Below are 18,188 nucleotides of genomic sequence, written 5' to 3' on the forward strand. Positions count from 1 at the left end.
TCACTTTTGGAGCACTGGTATTATGACGTCCTCGTTGCTGTGGGAGAGCTATAAAGAAAGGTTTTAGTGGATTGCTGTCGCATTAGAATATTCAAAAGGTGAGGAACCCACAGCTAGATACTGTACCCACCAGAAAAAGCGTTCCCAAAGGTAACTTGTTCGTCTTTTCTAAGAAAGACCCTCTAGACTGGCTAAGGGCCCATTCTACCAGGGCCAAATCAATGACTTGGCCTTGCCAAAAGAGTTCCAATCACAGAGATCTGCAAGGTGGTGACTTGGGCATCCATGCACACCTTTGCCAAACACTACTGTCTGTAATCTGAAGTGTTGAGGGACACGCACTTTGCAAGGGCTGTTCTGCAGGATTTCCTAGTCCAACCATCCATCAACCCTCCTCTAAGGGCAAGATATTGCTCTGTAATCTACATGTGAGGAATCTAGGTATCTGAAAGAAACAGGTTAGTATTAGATTCCCTGCCTTAGGTAACAGTATGCATGAATTTTCTGTGAGGAAAAATCTCACGACCCTCATGATAGAGCGAGCTTAGGATGGGCGCTGTATCGCTTCGGTGACGTCATCTGATGCCACTTCCTTCGATATGAAGCCAGCACACTCCATTGGTGATGTTAGAGCTTTGAAACTTCGGAATGCAGTCTGAAGCTTGAGATTGTTTGACAGGTGAGGAATTTACAGGTAGAGGATCCACCAGAAAGTTCATTACTGCAGGTAAGTGACTTTTTCTTTTTTGTTGCCGATTACCATTTCAAGGTTCCACATACCAGAAGATTATTAATATATTATTAAGTTGTGTATATCCAATTTTCCTATTTCAGGGGGAGCTAAATGGACATAGAGGACTTGTCCCTTCCAATTTTTTGGATGTATCTACACTACCTGGAAAAGGAACCAATGTGATCATGTCTAAAGATCTAGACTCTCAAGGGCTACACAAAGAGCGACAGGTAAGACAGTTTCCTATTAATTAATTACAGTACAAAGCAGTGTGGGTTTTAATAGTTTATTTTGTTTATATGTATTGACAGAGTCTGCATTAATATCAATTCTGTATTTTTGGCATATGTGTGCGTATATATACATGTGTATATGTGTGTATATATTTATATATATATATACTTGTGCACAAACACATTCAGACATTATTTACTATAGTGCAAAAGTGAAATTCTTTTTTTTTTTGCCATAGTACAACAAAATTGACATTAAAAAACAATTTGTACTGCCTAACTGATTGTAACAATTACTTTGCTTAAAGAAACAAGTCTGTTAATCACTTAATTGTGATTTTACCTTGCGGCACAAATGTAACCCTTTGCATCCTGGTTCTGGTGGATGTTTCCAACCACATATTCCTTACCTTGGGAATATTCCCCAGATATCAAACTGGATCAGGAAAAAAAAAATTGTAAACTTTATTTTTTCATTTTGTAGCAGTTACAAAAGGAAAACCCCCCCTCAATTGGCATTGTTACAACATTTGTACACAAATCAACCTTCTCATTATGGCACTTGTGGATATAGGCTTCACCTGTATAGGCACTGACACATGAGGAATAACAGAATCACAGGCAAATAAATAACATCGTGAGGAAGCAACCAGGCCTCGCACCACTCCTTGCAATAAATAAACACTAGGACACTCCCCCACCCTCTCCATCAGATCCCGACTCCCATGGCGAGAACAGTTCGTCACTTGCCCCCTCTGACTCGCTCTGGGAGGACTGCCCTCTCTCTGCCAACCCTGAGATACACATGCCCCGCCAGGCAAGTAAGTCCTCTTGCAGTTTCTCATCCCTCCGGGTGAGCTGCATATGGGTTTCCTCGACCAGGGCCCACTCTCTCACATCTCTTAGCCACTAACGGGGCCAGTATCTAGACCGGTAGTTCCCTATGGAAGGGCACCCGCTGCAAGACCCTCTCTACAAACTGCTGTCAAACACCCGCTGTATGATGCACAATATAGGGCAAATATCCGCCCGCTCCCCTTCCCTGCATCAATGCGACCTGTAGCTCCTGCACAGTCGCCCTGCCCGCCAAGAGGCGTGTCTCCCAATTATCCGCGTCTGCGAATCACCTGGCCGCTGTAGTTGTGCCGCGTAGTAATATAAGTCAAAACGCGGTGCCTCTAGGCCTCCCTCCTCATAATCCCGCATGACATTGTGGAGCGCTACCCTACTGCGCCGACCCGCCCAGAGCAGAGACGTGAGTAGCATGTTGAGAGTGCGAAAGACTTGTGGGGGAAGAGGACATAGCGTATTCTGGACGACGTATAGCGTCCTGGGAAGCCATTACCATCTTTGCGACGGCCGGCCGTTCCATTAGCGATAGCGGCAAGGAAATCCAAAAGGACACCCATTGCTGTAGAGACTTGATTATCCGATCGATATTCCGGGCCAACAGTTGTGAGTCCGCCGGGGCCACCTGAACTCCGAGATAACGGAATTCCTCCAGTTCCCAGCGCAGCTCGTGATCTGGCATGTCTTCTAGTGGCACTGAGTCAAAAAGCCCGCCAGCGGGAAAATCAGAGACTTGCCGCGGTTGAATTTCAGTCCTGATGCCTCACCGAACCGATCTAGGTGGTGCAAAATATCGGGAGTGCCTCCCTCGGGGTTGTCAGGAAAAACAAAGCATCATCCGCATATAAAGAGATGACATTGCATGTGTCTCCCACCGGAATGCTCACTGTGACATCTCCGTACGGACTCTCACAGCAAAGGGCTCTATGGCCAGAGCAAATATGAATGATGAGAGGGGCACCCCTGTCGTGTACCCCGTCCCAATTGCCACTCCTCCGACCGTGCAGCTCCAGGTCTTATCCTGGCACGGGGTGTCCTATATAGGATGCAAATCCATCAACAAAAATTGGGGCCCAACCCCACTACTCGGAGGACCTCCTGTAAATACCCCCTTTCGACTGTATCGAACGCTTTGGTAAGGTCGATCGACACCAGAACCATCTGCTCCTCCCTGCCACGTACCTCATGTTTAATGTGATTTAAGTGCAGCAGGTTCATGGCCTTGTTGCACCCAGGAACAAACCTGCATTGGTCTGCATTGAACAGGTGGGACATATACGGCGCCAATCGTGTGGCTAGCAGCTTGGTCAAGATCTTTATGTCCGTGTTTATCATCGTGATCGGACGATACGAAGAAGGGTCATGGTTGTCCGTACCCCCCCTCGCCCCCCCCCCTCCGGTTTCAGGATCATACAGATTTCCCCCGTGTCATACTCAGTGGGAGAGTCCCACTCTCAAAGGCCTCGAGAAAGACCTTCAAGAGGAGGCGTAAAAGTGTACCTCGAAAGCCTGATAAAATTCAGGAGGGAGCCAATCGCTCCCGGGGGACTTAGCACGCGACAAGCGGCCCGCTGCTGCATGCACCTCATCCAGCATGAGGGCCTCATCCAGCTCCTCCCGTGCCACCTCAGGGAGGGTCTGCAGGGTCAGCCCCTGGAGGTAAGGGAGATAGGAGGCCTCGATGATAGCAGGGTCCGCAGCATATACCTGTTGTAAATGGGACTGGAGAACCCGGAGGATGCTCTGTTCTGAGTGAACCAATGCCCCGGCAGGGTCCCCCAGAGCCACAATACGCTCCGAGGCCTGCTCCCGCCGGAGGATCGAAGCCAAAAGGCGACCTGATTTATCGCCCTCCCTATGGAGGGGCGCTGCCTATATTGGCCGAGGGTATATTTGTCAAGCCGATCAAGGATATCATGTACGCGAGACCGGGCAGTCTGCTCCTCCTCCCGCTGTAAGGCGTCAAGGGCCGTCGAAGTTTGCACGTTCAGGAGAGTATCCTCCGCCTTCTGAAGGTCCTGATGAAGCTGTTTCCTAACCCCATAGTTGAGCCCCATGCACGCCCCTCTCACCACCGCCTTCAGAGCATCCCACCTGCTGGCCAAGGTGAGTCCCCCCTGCTCCCAGTAAGTTCCACGTAGTCTGTAAGAGCTGTCTCTACATGAGTTTCCCCACCTGGTCCTGAAGGATATCCGCCGGTAACCTCCAAGTCCGGGGGCGGGGGACCGGGACACCCCAGTGCACCATGCACACCACCGGAGAGTGATCAGATAAGAAACGAGCCTGGTGGGTAACCGCAATGGACACGTTGGACCCCGTATTTGCCACTAGTACTCTATCCAAGCGACTATATGTGTTGTGAGTGGGGGAAAAGCAGGTGTACACTTTCTGTGTCGGGTTCCACTGGCGCCAAACATCAACAGCTCCTATATTCCCCATGACCTCTCTAAGCTTCGCAGTCATACAGGGCTTTGTGCCATCTCGGGGCAGACACCTATCCATTACGGGATCATGGACACAATTAAAATCCCCGAACCACAGCAGAGGCGCCTCCAGGTCAGGTATCAGGACTTCCTGAAGGGTCTGGAAAAAGATAGAATCATCCATGTTGGGTGCGTATGTGTTGAGTATGGTGACTTCTCTGCCATCCAGTTTCGCCCGGAGAAGCAGGTATCTACCCTGTATGTCCACCTCCAAGTATTGGATAACGAACGGGACACCGGGTGCAACCCATATCTGGACCCCTCTGGCATAAGTGGAAAATGACGAGTGGAACACTTGGCCCGCCACTTTTTCCTCAATTTCTGGGCTCCCTCATCTGCCAGGTGGGTCTCGTGGAGACACGCAATGGCAACCCTATCTCTGCGAAGGAAGGACAGGACCCTATGTCTCTTAGTGCATGTTTTTAGCCCCCTCACGTTCCAGCTCATAAACTTATACCCCATGTCTGATGACGTAGCCAAACCAGCCATAGTACCCTACCCACAGTGTCGCCCCAACCCCGTGCCAAAAATGTAATACATACAATGCCTGAAACATTCCCCCTCAACAGCCCCTTGCAAAAGTCCCACCACCCCCCACCCACGAGCAATATACTTGCAACAACAAAACATGCCGATATGCCCTTCCCCTGCTGGTGCGTGGACGTGCACAGCCACCCCATTCGCCCAACAGGGCTGAACCACCCAACAGATAAAAGAAGACTCCCCTCCCCCCACCCAGCTCCCGGCACCACCAGCTATCTCAGCATTAATAGAGGGTTCGGACCTTCACAGGTGAAACATGCACGGACCTTCACAGGTGAAACATGCACAATTTTTCATAAACTCCACCCCCAAAGAGCTGTCCCTTGTCCCCAAATCAAGTATGCTGAGAACACTCTCCCTAGCGTGAGAGGGTCTAGTGAGGCCAGCCAATGTTTACGGTGCAAAACAAGAGGAACACAACCATACCATTCCTCAAGACGGGGCCGCCGAGGCAACCAGCGAGTCTCCAGCTGTTTCAGGAATCGTGGCAGTAGTAGGCGGGAGAGGGGGCGTGGCTTGGACGCCGATCGGGATGGCGGCGTGAGCTCGCAGTTCCGCGCGGAATCCCGCTAATTCTCCTGTTTTTGGGACCCTAGGCGACCCGAAAACGTTGTTCCTGCCCTCTGAAGTGTGAGGGGACAGCTGGGCATAATCGGAGAATCGCTGGGGGACTGCGGGCCCTGAGAAGATCGAGAGAAGAGGCGGCCGAGGTGTTGCCGAGGGTGAGAAGAAGATGGCGGCGAGGAGGTCGGACGGTCCCGAACTCCAGCCCTGAGCCAAGTTGTCACCGAGTGGCAAGAGATCCGGCACTCGGCTGCCCGAAGCACTAGAATTGGCGGTGCTGTGCACTGAGATCAGGGGACGCTGACCCGATCCACCCAGGAGCTCGGGGACCCTCGCTGGCCACCGCCCTAAGACTCATCCTCCCCCCCGCAGGCTGCAGGGGGGTGACGGAACGGAGCCCATCCACCTGGCCATTGCTCCTGAGACCGTCGGTGGGGCCGTAGTACTGTCTGGTGACTGGAGACCGGGGCGGACCCACGGCCGTGCCAGCAGGACAGACGACTGGATCTGTGACGCAGTGCCCTAACATGGCGGCGATCGGAGGATCGATGCCCGGGAGCCGCGACGGGGACTCGGCAACGTCGACCCCACTGAATGGAGGTCCCTCCCCGGAGCCTGACCAGGAACAGCGGCTGAACCGGCGCTTGGATGCCATCCTTGAGGCGATCACCTCCACGAAGGAGGCGCTACACAATGACATTGCCCAAGTGGCCACGGGCCTGGGGCTGCTACGCGCGGATCACGCGAAGCTGGCGGATCGGGTCAAGGACCATGATCAACTGTTGCTGGACCTGAAGCCTTCGGTGGTGACCGCTGAGCACAGGATCACTGACATACTGGCTCGACTGGACACTTTGGAGCGGAGGGCGGAGGATGCCGAAGGCCGTAATAGGCGGAACAACGTGCGGGTAGTAGGCCTGCCGGAACGGATTGAGGGGGAGGACGCGGTGGCCTACATGGAGAACTGGTTCCGCACTGTGGTGGCGCCGGAGGGGCTTACTCCATTTTTCACTTTGGAGCGAGCTCACCGGGTACCCGCTCGCCCTCCGGGGCTTGGCCCCCCCCCCCGACCGATGGTGGTACGGCTCCTCCACTACAAGGACCGAGATCTCCTTATCCAGCGGGCCAGGATGTCGGGCCCTTATGAGGTGGAGAACAGCAAGGTGACGATTTTTCCGGACTATACACAGGCGGTCCAGAAGGACAGGGCCTCGTTCCTCGCTGTAAAGAAGGAGCTCAGGGAGGAAGGCATCCAGTACTCCTTGCTCTACCCGGCCAAGCTGCGGATTATCATGGATGGCACCACACACTTTTTCCAGACTCCGGATGAGGTCTGGCAATGGCTAGAGTTGTACAGAGCGGGACGGACAGAACGCACCAAAGTCGGCGGGACCAGCCCAAGCAGCCCCGGGTGCGGCAATCGCAGCGCATCAGGTCCCGCAACAGGCGCCAGCGGGAGAAACGGGAGGCTCAAATGGCGGCGGAGAAGAGAGATGCCCTTGCAGCGACGGCGGCCATAACAGGGTCACAGCAGAACAGTGTACGGACCGAAACGGACTCGGGTGGGGAGAGCAGCAGAACAGGAGGGGAACTTTCGGAGGCGGAGAGCCAGAAGGGGCCAGATGTTACCCCACAGACTTCGGATGATATCATCTGCGGCTGAGATAGACTTGGGATTAGATCGGGACTTCATGGTAGGATGATATCCTGTCGCTGGAAGGCGGGTTGCCAGGTGGGGGAGCTGAGTGACTTGGTGGGGATGATGAGCGGGACGCGAGCTCCGCTTGCTGGGGTCGGCGGCGACTCACCCCCCTAGGCCCTTAAGGCCGACTGTGGTGGAGACCACAGGATAAGTGTGCGAGAAGTTGGGTTAAGGTTTGGATGGGGGCGGCCATCGGGTTCGTGTGCTCTGTCCGGGGGTTTGGGGTATGTTTCAGTTTTGGGGCTGTTTGGGGGGGGGCAACTGCATTGGGGGGGGCATTGACCGTTGTCTTTTGATTCGGACTGCACGGGACTGGAATGGGGACATTACCTAATCTGAAGTGCCTAACGTGGAATGTCCGGGGGTTGCGGACTATGGTAAAACGTCACAAAGTGCATGCATTCCTGGTACGCAGGGGGATTCAGATAGCTATGCTCCAGGAAACCCATCTCACCAAAAAAGAGTGCGCTGCCCTGCAAAAAAGATGGCGGGGCCAGGTTTTTGGCACCACCTATTCGGCGTACGCCAGGGGGGTTTTGATCTGGGTGAGGGCGGGGATACCCTTTCAAGTGCTGAACCAGGTGGTGGATCCGGAGGGCAGGTTTGTAGCGGTGGAGGGGAGGTTATATGGACGCGATGTGGTATTCTGTTGTGTTTATGCACCGAACACTGACCAAGGCCGGTACTTTGATGGCCTCTCGGGGTCCCTGGCCTCTTTCCTGGCGGGTCCGATAGTGCTGGGAGGGGATTTCAACTCGATAACAGATGTGGCTCTGGATAGGTCCCATCCCCCCCTAGTGGACTCTCCTGTGCGCAGGCTGGCCGCGCACAGGAAGGACTGGCAAGAACGGTGGGGGTTGCTGGATGTCTGGAGGGAGAGGCACAGGGGAACCAGGGATTACTCCTTTTATTCCGCTCTCCATGATCTGCATGTCAGGATCGATTCGGTGCTTTGCGGGAGCGCTCTATCCCCATTGATTACCCATGCGGAATACCTAGCTAGGACTATATCCGATCATAACCCCCTATTGGGGCACATTCAGTGGCAGAGGGAGCGCTCAGTGATACCAACGTGGCGGCTTCGGCCGGAGACGCTGGAGGACTCTGTGTTTGAGGATGCGGTCCGGCAGGGCATTGTTAGTTATTTTGGTGTGAATGAGGGCACGGCAGCGAGTAGGTCTATTGAATGGGATGCAATGAAAGTGGTGGTGAGAGGGGTGTGCCTGGGCAGGTTTTCGAATGCTCGAACGACTGTGCTGAATGATTTAATGAAAGCAGAAGACACTTTGAGGGACCTGGAGCGCTGCAGGCCGACCAGGCCTGGTTTACAGGCCCAGTTATTGGAGGCGAAGGAAGTGGTGGCTGCTGGGACGGAACGCTTGAGATGTTATGATCATAGGCAGTACATTATCAGGGCACACGCGGAAAGGGACAAGGTGGGAACCCTCTTGGCCAGACTAGCGAACCCGGAGCTTAGGGGTTGCCCGATCCTCAGCATCACTAATGTGCAAGGTGAGTTGGTGTACTCCCAGGCGGCTGTACTGGACCGCTTCAGGGGTTATTATGAGGACTTGTACCGGAGTCAGTTGGAAGTGGGGATGCAGGACATCGTGGAGTACTTGGAGGAGAGGCCGCTTCCGGTCCTTGATGAGGAAGACGCGAGGGACCTGGGTAGCCCCATCACGCTTACTGACGTAAATAATTAATTTACTCTCTTAATTTCTATGCAGGTAAGTACTTAATCAATGATAACTCAATCAGAAGGAAAGAAAACAGAGTCCGTGGTGCTAGAGTTTCTAAGGGTTTTATTCCTCATAAAGGAATCAGAATATCATGTTCTGACCACCACAGGGGTGTCAGAAGGGATAGATGAGCGCGCTCTCGTTTATTGACAATACATAGCTTATATACTTGATTTACATCATAAGGTTCAATGTAAGAGGCGTAACAGCTGAGAGAAGACAAGATAACAGTATACACGTGGTACCAATACATCATCAAGAGGCGTAAACTAGGCGTGAACTAGAGGTGTGTGCTAGAAACGTCACTGATAGGTGACGCAAGTGGGTGGCACCAAGGGGTGGTGCTAACAGAATGTTGCAATGTCAGCAGAAATCGGAAGCTTGGATGCGCGCGCAGCTGCATGACGTGTGATTGACGGGGTGCAGGGGTCTTGACATTTACACTGACGGAAAGAGACAGAAGTCTGGCATGTCAGATCAACTTGTACTTCTATCATATCTGATATCTGATGTTTAGGAACTATACTATCTGGGCGGAAAGGTCTCTAGGGTAGAGGCTATTCTATGCTAACTGTGGATGCGTGTATGAGCGCCTGAGTGTCTACATGTGAAGCGTGGGGGCACGGGGCCTTCCATGGAAGCATGGCAACGGAGGCTATGAATTACTTGCATTGAGACAGGTCGGCCCTTTTGGCTCTGCAGCGGGAGAGGATGTTTACAGGATCTAGTAGGCAGGAATGTATTCTCGGGGAGCGGAACAGATAACTCGAAGGTTATAGTCAGTCTTGGCAGAAAGCAGGCTTGAGCTGAGCGCGAGGGGCCGCGCTGAAAGTAGGACAGAGTTCATGAGTACAGAGGTAGCCTGGGCAGAGCCAGGAGCCACAAAAGAGGTTCAGATGGCAGGAATTCAGGGCCTACTCTGGCTAGAGCAGGAAAAAGTGAAAAGTGTACTACAAAAAGACGGTGGCATAGCATACTTAGGAACGGGCTATATAATCCATTCATGGTGGATCTGAAAGAGGACAAGTTGACGGTGGACGCAAATGTATTTGCGTCTTCATAGCTGGCACTGGAGGGAAGTTACATGCACTGTAAGCTGGTACATGGAGTCGGTGGGGTACGCGCTAGGGAACACAACATGGCCAAAATTTAATTTTCCTCATTCCCTCCTTGTTCCCTACGGACCCTTCATGAAATATCGATTCTCATGAATCGATCAGTCTGTTCTTGTAACATCATTTGTTCTTCTTTCTTTCGGTTACGTTTTGAGTGGAAACTGGAATGTTCAATACAAGAGGTGGCACATAGTCCACAAATCGCTGGCCCACACTGTAGGCACAGGCAGCAACTGAATACTAGGACTAGGCCAATGCCTAGGAAGGATAGGATCTTCCATCCCCAAGCTGTTAACGTTGTCCAGAACCAACCGGACCAAGTCCAGGTGCCTGGATTCTGATGTATCTGATTTGCAATTTTATGAAGATCGGGTGATAGCTTGATATACAGATGGTGCATTTTGTGGAATGAAAACACAGCAGCTTGACCCGATGACCTTACAGGCTCCACCTCTATCTGCCAAGATGACGTCAATTACAAGACGATTCTGAAGGACAACAACCCGCATAGCGGACTGTTCTTCTGTTAAGTTACCTAAGGCGGAAGTAGTTTCATTTACTACTGCTTCAAGTGTTCTAGTTAATCTGCGTATTAATTTACTATTCTGGACAGGGCCTAAAAAGAAAAAGAATCCTTTATTAAAATCAGTGTACTGTTCCCATGCCGTTTCTGTGTAGTCGACAAGGGGGGCATCTCTTCTGGGCCTATTCTTTACTAGATTGCTATTTCTATGGTAATCAGAAGGAGCTAGAAAAACAGGTGGTAGGAGGAATGCAATGTAACAGGTACCATCCCAATCTGGAGGTAGACGAATGTATGCGGTATGACCACACACAAAGTAAGAATGACTGATAGCTTTGAAAGATGACTTTCCATCATCACTGAATTCGACCACAGTAGTGCATTTACTATGACCTAAGTGTACTGAACCTTTCTTCTTGATACATAATTCACCAGTGACTGGCAGTACTGACATAATAGGTAGAACTGGTGCGGCTTCGGATTCGACAGTAAGAATCATAAGGCTAATTGTATAATTACCTAATCCATATACTTCATTTTCTAGATCAGTTCCTATTCTAATGGGCAGTCCCTCCTTATCCGGGTAACAGACGTCTAGTAGGACCAAGTTCAGGTTTCCCCAAACCCAACCCCCATCGAAAACAGCAATGTCAGGATCTAAAGAATTAATTATCTTAAACCATGCTCCGCAGGAGCCATTGTGAGTGAACGGATACGGAAAGAGAGGCAGGGCTCCCTTGAAATTCTGGTAGGGAGGGAGTCGGCCACATATCCAGCAATTCGTAGCATTGTTAGTTTGATGAGAATGATGTAACATACTAATGAATGTATTGTTGCGCAGCGCGAGTCTGTAGGAAAGCTCATGAGGAGGTAACTCACTAAAAGTGTGTTCAGCAGAGACATTGTAAGCAGATTGTTCACGCTTGAAAATAGGATAGTATATAGGTAACAAGATGCTAGCAATAATAATTAATATACTGAGAATAAACATAATTATTAGTGTCACTATGCAGTGACTACGAAGTGATTTGCAGTATGTTCTTTTCTTTTCCTCTCTCTCTCTAACTCGATCTAGGGGGTACATGTCAGAAACTATTTAACCGATTCACCTAGGGGAGGACTTAAACAATTAAACTGTCTGACTTGCTAGATCGTAACTTCATGCGATATTGTTCTTGAGGAGTTTTTTCTCGTTTGGATTCGGAAAAGTCTTTGTTATCACAGTCTTTGGTGGGGGTGGGTGTGTCTTGTTCCGGTTTCAGTCCTGGGAATGTTTTGATATGGCTTAGATGGACCCACCCCTTTCTTCCTTCCAATTTGACTGCGGTCCTTGTCGTAAGTAGAACGGTCTTCGGAGACTTCCAGCGGGGCTCCAACGGACTTTTCCTGTCGAAGTTGCGGACTAGTACAACATCTCCGGGGCGGACGTCATGCTCCTTCACATCGGTGTTGTCAGGGAAGGCTGCGGCAACCTGTGAACGACATGATTGGAGTGCAGACATCAAGGAGGCAAGGTAATCTGTCAACATATTAGAATCAACATCGGTTATCTTTTTAGGAATGGGCGTCCCCCACATATTCGGTGGTCTGCCAAAGACCACTTCGTACGGAGATAGCCCTGATCTCGAATGGGCGACCATTCTCATATAGAATAGTGCCACTGGCAGGGCGACTATCCAGTCGACCCCTTTTTCCTGACATATTTTGGCAAGGCGGATCTTTAATGTCTGATTATGCCTTTCTACAAGGCCTGCGGCTTCTGGATGTCGGACACAATGGAACTTCCACTGGTATCCCAATAACAAGGAAACTTCTTTCATTAGGGCAGACGAGAATGGCTGACCGTTATCTGAGTACACGACACGAGGCAAGCCGTACCGTGGGAAAAATTCACGAACCAACTGTTTGGCAGTGGTCGGAGCAGTGTAATCTGGGACTGGGTATGCTTCGGTCCAGCGGGACAGAGCACAGACAACTACGAGAACATATTTAAATCCTCGACAACGGTCCATCTGGATATAATCCATCTGGAGGACTTCAAAAGGGTGTTCGGGAGGATGGAATCCACCTTGCTCTACAGGGACGCTTTTACCTGGATTGAACTGACAACAGATCATGCAAGTACGCACTTTGTGTTTTGCTGCTGCTCGTAAGTGTTTATTGTACCAGAGATTTTGCAAACTGTCTAGCATTGCTTTCTCTCCTAGGTGGGCAGGACTATGTGCTGTATTTATCATGACTTGAACCATAGAGTCAGGGAGAAACCATGTAGATTTTCCCTTCGTCATCCAACCTTGATCTGTCTGGATCCCTCCTAGTTCGGTCCATTTCTTTATTTCGTCTGCAGTAGCATGTGTCTGAATGTCAATAACATCTAGTGTGGGATCCCTGACTGTCATACAGTTTGTCGGATCTGTTATCTTTGTCGTGTCAGTTGTCTGAGTGTGAGTCAGTGCTGTATGTTTTGCTGTCTGATCTGCCAGGTCATTACCCTGGGAAACAGAATCTGTGGCTTTAGTATGTGCTTTACATTTCATGACTGAAATGGCTGAAGGCAGATGTATTGCTTCTAGCAGTGCTTGAATGAGAGGACCATGCTGTATCTTTGTACCATGAGAGGTCAGAAACCCTCTTTCTTGCCAGAGCATACCGAAGTCGTGTACGACTCCGAACGCATAACGGGAATCTGTGTATATGTTAACATTTCTGTTCTTCGCTAGAATACAGGCTCGGGTCAGAGCGATGAGCTCTGCCGCTTGAGCAGACAATGTATCAATACGATGTGTTTCTTTAACTTCAGTTTCAGTGGTCACTGCATATGCGGCCACTAACTCTCCTGTACTTGTTCTCATGCATGAACCATCCACATAAAGTGTCAGGTCTGGATTTGTCAATGGAACATCTGTTAAATCTCGTCTGGGCTTTGTTACCGCATTAATAATCTCTATACAATCATGTGGAGCTGGATCTGTCATAACTGTAGGTAACAATGTTGCTGGGTTCAAGATACTGCAGCGTCTGATTTCTATGTGTGGCTGAAATAATGTCAATTCGTAACCTGTCAGTCGTGCTATAGTCAAGTGTTGAGTCTGGGTTCTGTTTAACAGAACCTCTACAGAATGTGGAACTTGTACTGTTAACTGATGACCTAGAACAATTGAATCGCTTTGTCTGATTGCTAACGCTGTTGCTGCCGCTGACTTTAAACATGCAGGGAGTGCCTGTGCTACTGAATCCAATGTGCTTGAAAAATAAGCGCAAGGCTTATGTGAACCTGCTTGATCTTGAGTGAGGACAGACAATGCTGTACCGTCACGTTCTGTAACAAAAAGTGTAAACGGTTTGCTGTAACATGGTGTTGCTAAAACTGGTGCTTGGCATAAAGCTTTCTTTAATTCCTCAAAGGCTTGTGTGTGTTCCTGAGTCCAAGGGAGGACAGTCGAAGTCGCTGCCTCCTGTGTCGTTAACTGGATGAGTGGTTTAGCTAGAAATGCATATTGGGGAATCCATTGTCTGCAGTACGAGGTGAGGCCTATGAAGGCCCGCACTTCCTTTTGCGTCTGGGGTCGTGACATGTTTACAATTAACTGAATGCGATCGGGAGTGAGCTGTCTCCCCACTTTGGACAGCAAGTGACCCAAGTACACAACTTGCTGAACACAGAATTGTAGCTTCGAAGGAGACACCTTGTGTCCCTTGTCGGCTAGGAAATGCAAAACTATCAGAGATGCTTGTTCACATTCGGGTTCACTTCGTGCGGTGATCAGCAGATCATCGACGTACTGTAGTAAAGCGGTATTAACTGGCATTTGGATACAATCTAGTTGTCTTTTCAGTGCTTGACTATAGATGCTGGGGCTTTCTGTAAATCCTTGAGGTGCGCGGGAAAATTTGAAACTTCGTCCATTTAAACTGAATCCGAAGAGATATTGGCTCTCCGGGTCAATAGGTACACTGAAGAAAGCGTTCTTGAGATCGATTACAGTAAAGAACGTTGCTTCTGAATCAATAGCAGTTAACAGGGAGGAGATATCGGGGACCACAGGATACTGTGGTACAATGCATTTGTTCAGTTCTCGAAGATCAATCACCAGCCGGTATACTGGCGGTGCATTGCGGTCTGTACGTTTAAGAATTGGAATGATAGGTGAATTACAGATATTGGAGTCGGTCTCTACGACCACTCCTTGGGCAATAAGCTCTTCAATGATTTTCAGTAAAGCCACTACAGCATCGGGTGGTAACTTGTATTGTCTGATTCTGGGTAGAACAACTCCTGTCTTGAGTGTAACACGGTATGGTGTGATATGCATACAACCTACATCAGCTGGGCCCTTTGCCCATAAGTGATCTGGTACATTTTTCAGTCTGACATCAAAGTCACGTAGAACATAATGACCCTTGAAATCCCGTAGAAAGAGTCTGACTCCCTCCGGGGAACAGCAAATTATAGCTCCTAGAGCCTTCAGTGTTTTAATTCCTAACAGATTTTCGGGACATGATTTCGTAAGTAACAAATCTGTAACTCGAGATAATGGACCCACAGCTAGTGGTACTGGTTCTGATACTTCATTTACAATAGGCTGTCCTGAAAAACCAAGGGAAACATTCTGTGAGCCTGAGAGGGGTGCCCCTGGAACTTCATTATGACTTATAGTAGTGCGACTTGCCCCTGTGTCAATTAAAAACTTTCTGTCTTTTCCTAATACGTGACTATGTACATAAGGACCTTCTTGATCTACAGGAATTTCAATAAGAGGCAAATCACTTTCCCTCCCTAGGCTGTTTCATGTATAACGCTGATAATCTGGATATGCCGACTGGGCATACTGGTACATCTGTTGTGATACTTGTCGGGTTGCGGCAGCGGGCTGTGTCTGAGCATGCTGTGGCTGCGGTACTGCTACTGTCTGTACTGTATGGGACTGATCATGCATAGGCTGTGTATTCTGCATTGGCTGTTCGTTCTGTGAGGTCTGTTGATGACCCTGTTCATGTCTAGGCGGACGCGGTCTTTCTTTAGTTTTACCTGTCTCGATGTTATGTTTCAGGACTGGACATTCATGTACGTAGTGACCTGGCTGCTTGCAATAATTACATGTTCCTTTAACGGGAGCGGCAGAATGATTGGTCTGGGCCCCACCTTTTCTATGACCCTCGGCTGGAATTGTCTGAGCTACTAACATTTTCATTTTCGTGTCTTTCATACGTTTCTGTTCCTGGTCTTGTTCTTCCCTAATTCTATTCTGGTGATATTGTAACATTTGTAACATCTGTGATGGCGTATTTGCCTGCCAAGTACTTTCAACCTTGTACACTCTATTTTTAACTAGGGGTAGGGCGTTCTCTACTAATTTTGTTACAAAAAGGTGTGGATATGACTCGCTACTAGTTTTTAGGCCGCTATTGATAATGAAACATTTCTCGAATCTTGAATAAAAGTCACTAGTATCTTCATCTTGTTTCTGTTTGCAGGACGAGATTGCGTCCCAATCTTCCTTTCTAGTTGTCAATAATCTTGGCAGAACCTGTACTATTAAACCTGGTAATGCTTTAGTCAGATCCCCAAGGCCTACCCCTGGGACTCGTTTCTTTTCTTCGTCTTCTATTTCTGCCCATGCTATCTTTGACTCTCCCACTTCCCAGTCCTTCTCCTTTAATTTCTCGTAAATGCCCGTGGGCAACAGTACTTTTAACATTTTCATAATATCATCATACGTGTAATCTCCCATCAGTAACATGTCTTTAAGCTCTCTGTGAAAACCTGCAGGGTCTTTATCATGGCACGGAACTAATTTCTTCATTTCTAATAGTTCTAACTTAGTCAGTGGTGTGTGAACATACACACGTTTCAGGGTACGATCCTCACCCATAACTGGATGTACTTCTCGTAAGGGATTCTGGCTTTCAATGCCACCACCGCATTGCATGTGGTACGTTTTTCTTTCTGGAGGCGGGGCGGGAACATATTCAGAGCTCAGGAAGGTGTTATACTTACGTCGTTGTTCTAGAATTATTTGTATTAATTTGGTACTAAAACCTCTCCATCTATCCATGAGTAGTGCTTCTAATGTTTCGTGTAAGGGACCTGGATCAGAATGATGGTTTCTGAACTTGATGAGGAGGTGCTGAATCATGTATACACCTGCTATTTTCTGCTCTTCCGGGGAAAGGTTCAAGAATGTCTGCACTAACGTGTCATCATTATATATGTCTGGGTTTTCGGCCCACAACACGGCTGACCGGGCTAGTTCCTGTTCATCCATAGAATTGAGTACATGGTACCCTACTCGATCTCGAAGCCTTTTATCAGTTTCCTGGAACTGATGTTCTGAAGAATTCGGATTTGTTAAAGCAGAGAAAAGGGCTCTCTTGCTCTCCGGACGGATGCCTTTCCTGAGGTAATTTCCCTTACCTACATACGCTATTATATCTGTAGACTTTCCTGATGTTTCATCTTCATCTTCCTCCTCGGAGGAAGTTTTATCATTTCCTTCCTGATGTGCAGTTAATACTGCCTTTCTAATTTTCTGGGACATAGTGGCTATGCAAGTCCCCTTGTCATGTTTTGCGTCTGCTATACTTTGACCCCACTTGTTTAATGCGTCTAACTCACTTTGATCTGTCTCGGGCCTGTCTCGTTCTCTTATCACACAATTTATGAAAAATCGTAATATCTGTGCTTGGATGCCAACTTTCTGTTTATGCAGGGCAGCTTTGACACTTTCGGGGTCCTTCCCTGTCCGTACGAACTTATATAGTCTGTCGAGAATTTCCTGCATTCCTCCATAGCATAGCAAGTTATCGGTGGCAGATCTCAATCGGAGTGATGCTAATACCATTAGATCGTCTTTTCCGGGTACTGGATCATATCTACAAACTGACATCCTATCTTTGAATGCGTCAAGCCGGGCTGAGTAGGGAGACTGGAAAGGATTCTGCGTGTCCCTTAAATGCAATCTGTGTGTCGGTGGCGGGGTCTGTAGACCCGCTGTCGCACCTCCTGAGGCGGATGCTTGGGCATTATCTCTTCGCGGAGTCTGAATTTGGACTTGAATTTGTCGTTTAGTAAGATCAGGTAGTACTGGTTTCGGTAGGTCCGTTTTGAGGGGGGGAAGTGGCGGAGCTGGCGGAACAGGGGAGGTCTGTCGTGGTACCGGCGGAACATTATCTGGGGGCGCAGTGCCACCCCCATCCCTGTCAGTAGGCAGGGCACGAACAGGCAGATTGGTGTAAGCTGGTGCTACATCCTCCAGATATGAATTCAGGAATATGTCTTTAGTAGTTTTATGCATTACTTTAGTTGGAACTAATGGTGTTGGTAAGTTTTTCGGTATTTCTGATTCAGTTTCAGATGTGCCATCTGCTGCAAGATACATACCGTTTACAAGATTATTTCGGGCACGGTCTATTTGTTCTGTTTTCACTCGGATCCCTTCAGTAACTAATTCGTTTTCTCGCTCTTTATCTGATTCTTTAAGTCTGTCTTCTCTACGGAGTGCTTTGTCAGCACGCTTACGTGATTCCTTACGCCAAAATTCTATGGCGTCCTTCTGGGATTGCCTAGCTTTCTTTTTCCATAATGCTTCTTCTACCCTCATGATGCACTCGGCATCCCACGTTCCGGTAACAGGCCATCTGTGTCTTTCGTCTAGGTGCTTGGTGTAATCGGCCCATAAATCTAGATATAATATGGCATCT

The 18,188-nt window shown here is 49.0% G+C and overlaps 1 protein-coding gene across 1 annotated transcript in view; it reads left to right on the plus strand.

Moving 5' to 3' along the window:
• TSPOAP1 (TSPO associated protein 1) overlaps window positions 1–18,188 on the plus strand; it is a 2,768,302-nt gene that overhangs the window by 2,582,133 nt on the left and 167,981 nt on the right. Inside the window, exon 40 of the mRNA XM_086954028.1 lies at window positions 835–963. Within this exon, the coding sequence (XP_086810154.1) occupies window positions 835–963 (129 nt within the window). The remainder of the gene's footprint in view (window positions 1–834; window positions 964–18,188) is intronic.

The sequence above is a fragment of the Lissotriton vulgaris genome, chromosome 2_1 (assembly GCF_964263255.1).
Source record: "Lissotriton vulgaris chromosome 2_1, aLisVul1.2, whole genome shotgun sequence".
In the NCBI taxonomy this organism is placed as follows: Eukaryota; Metazoa; Chordata; class Amphibia; order Caudata; family Salamandridae; genus Lissotriton; species Lissotriton vulgaris.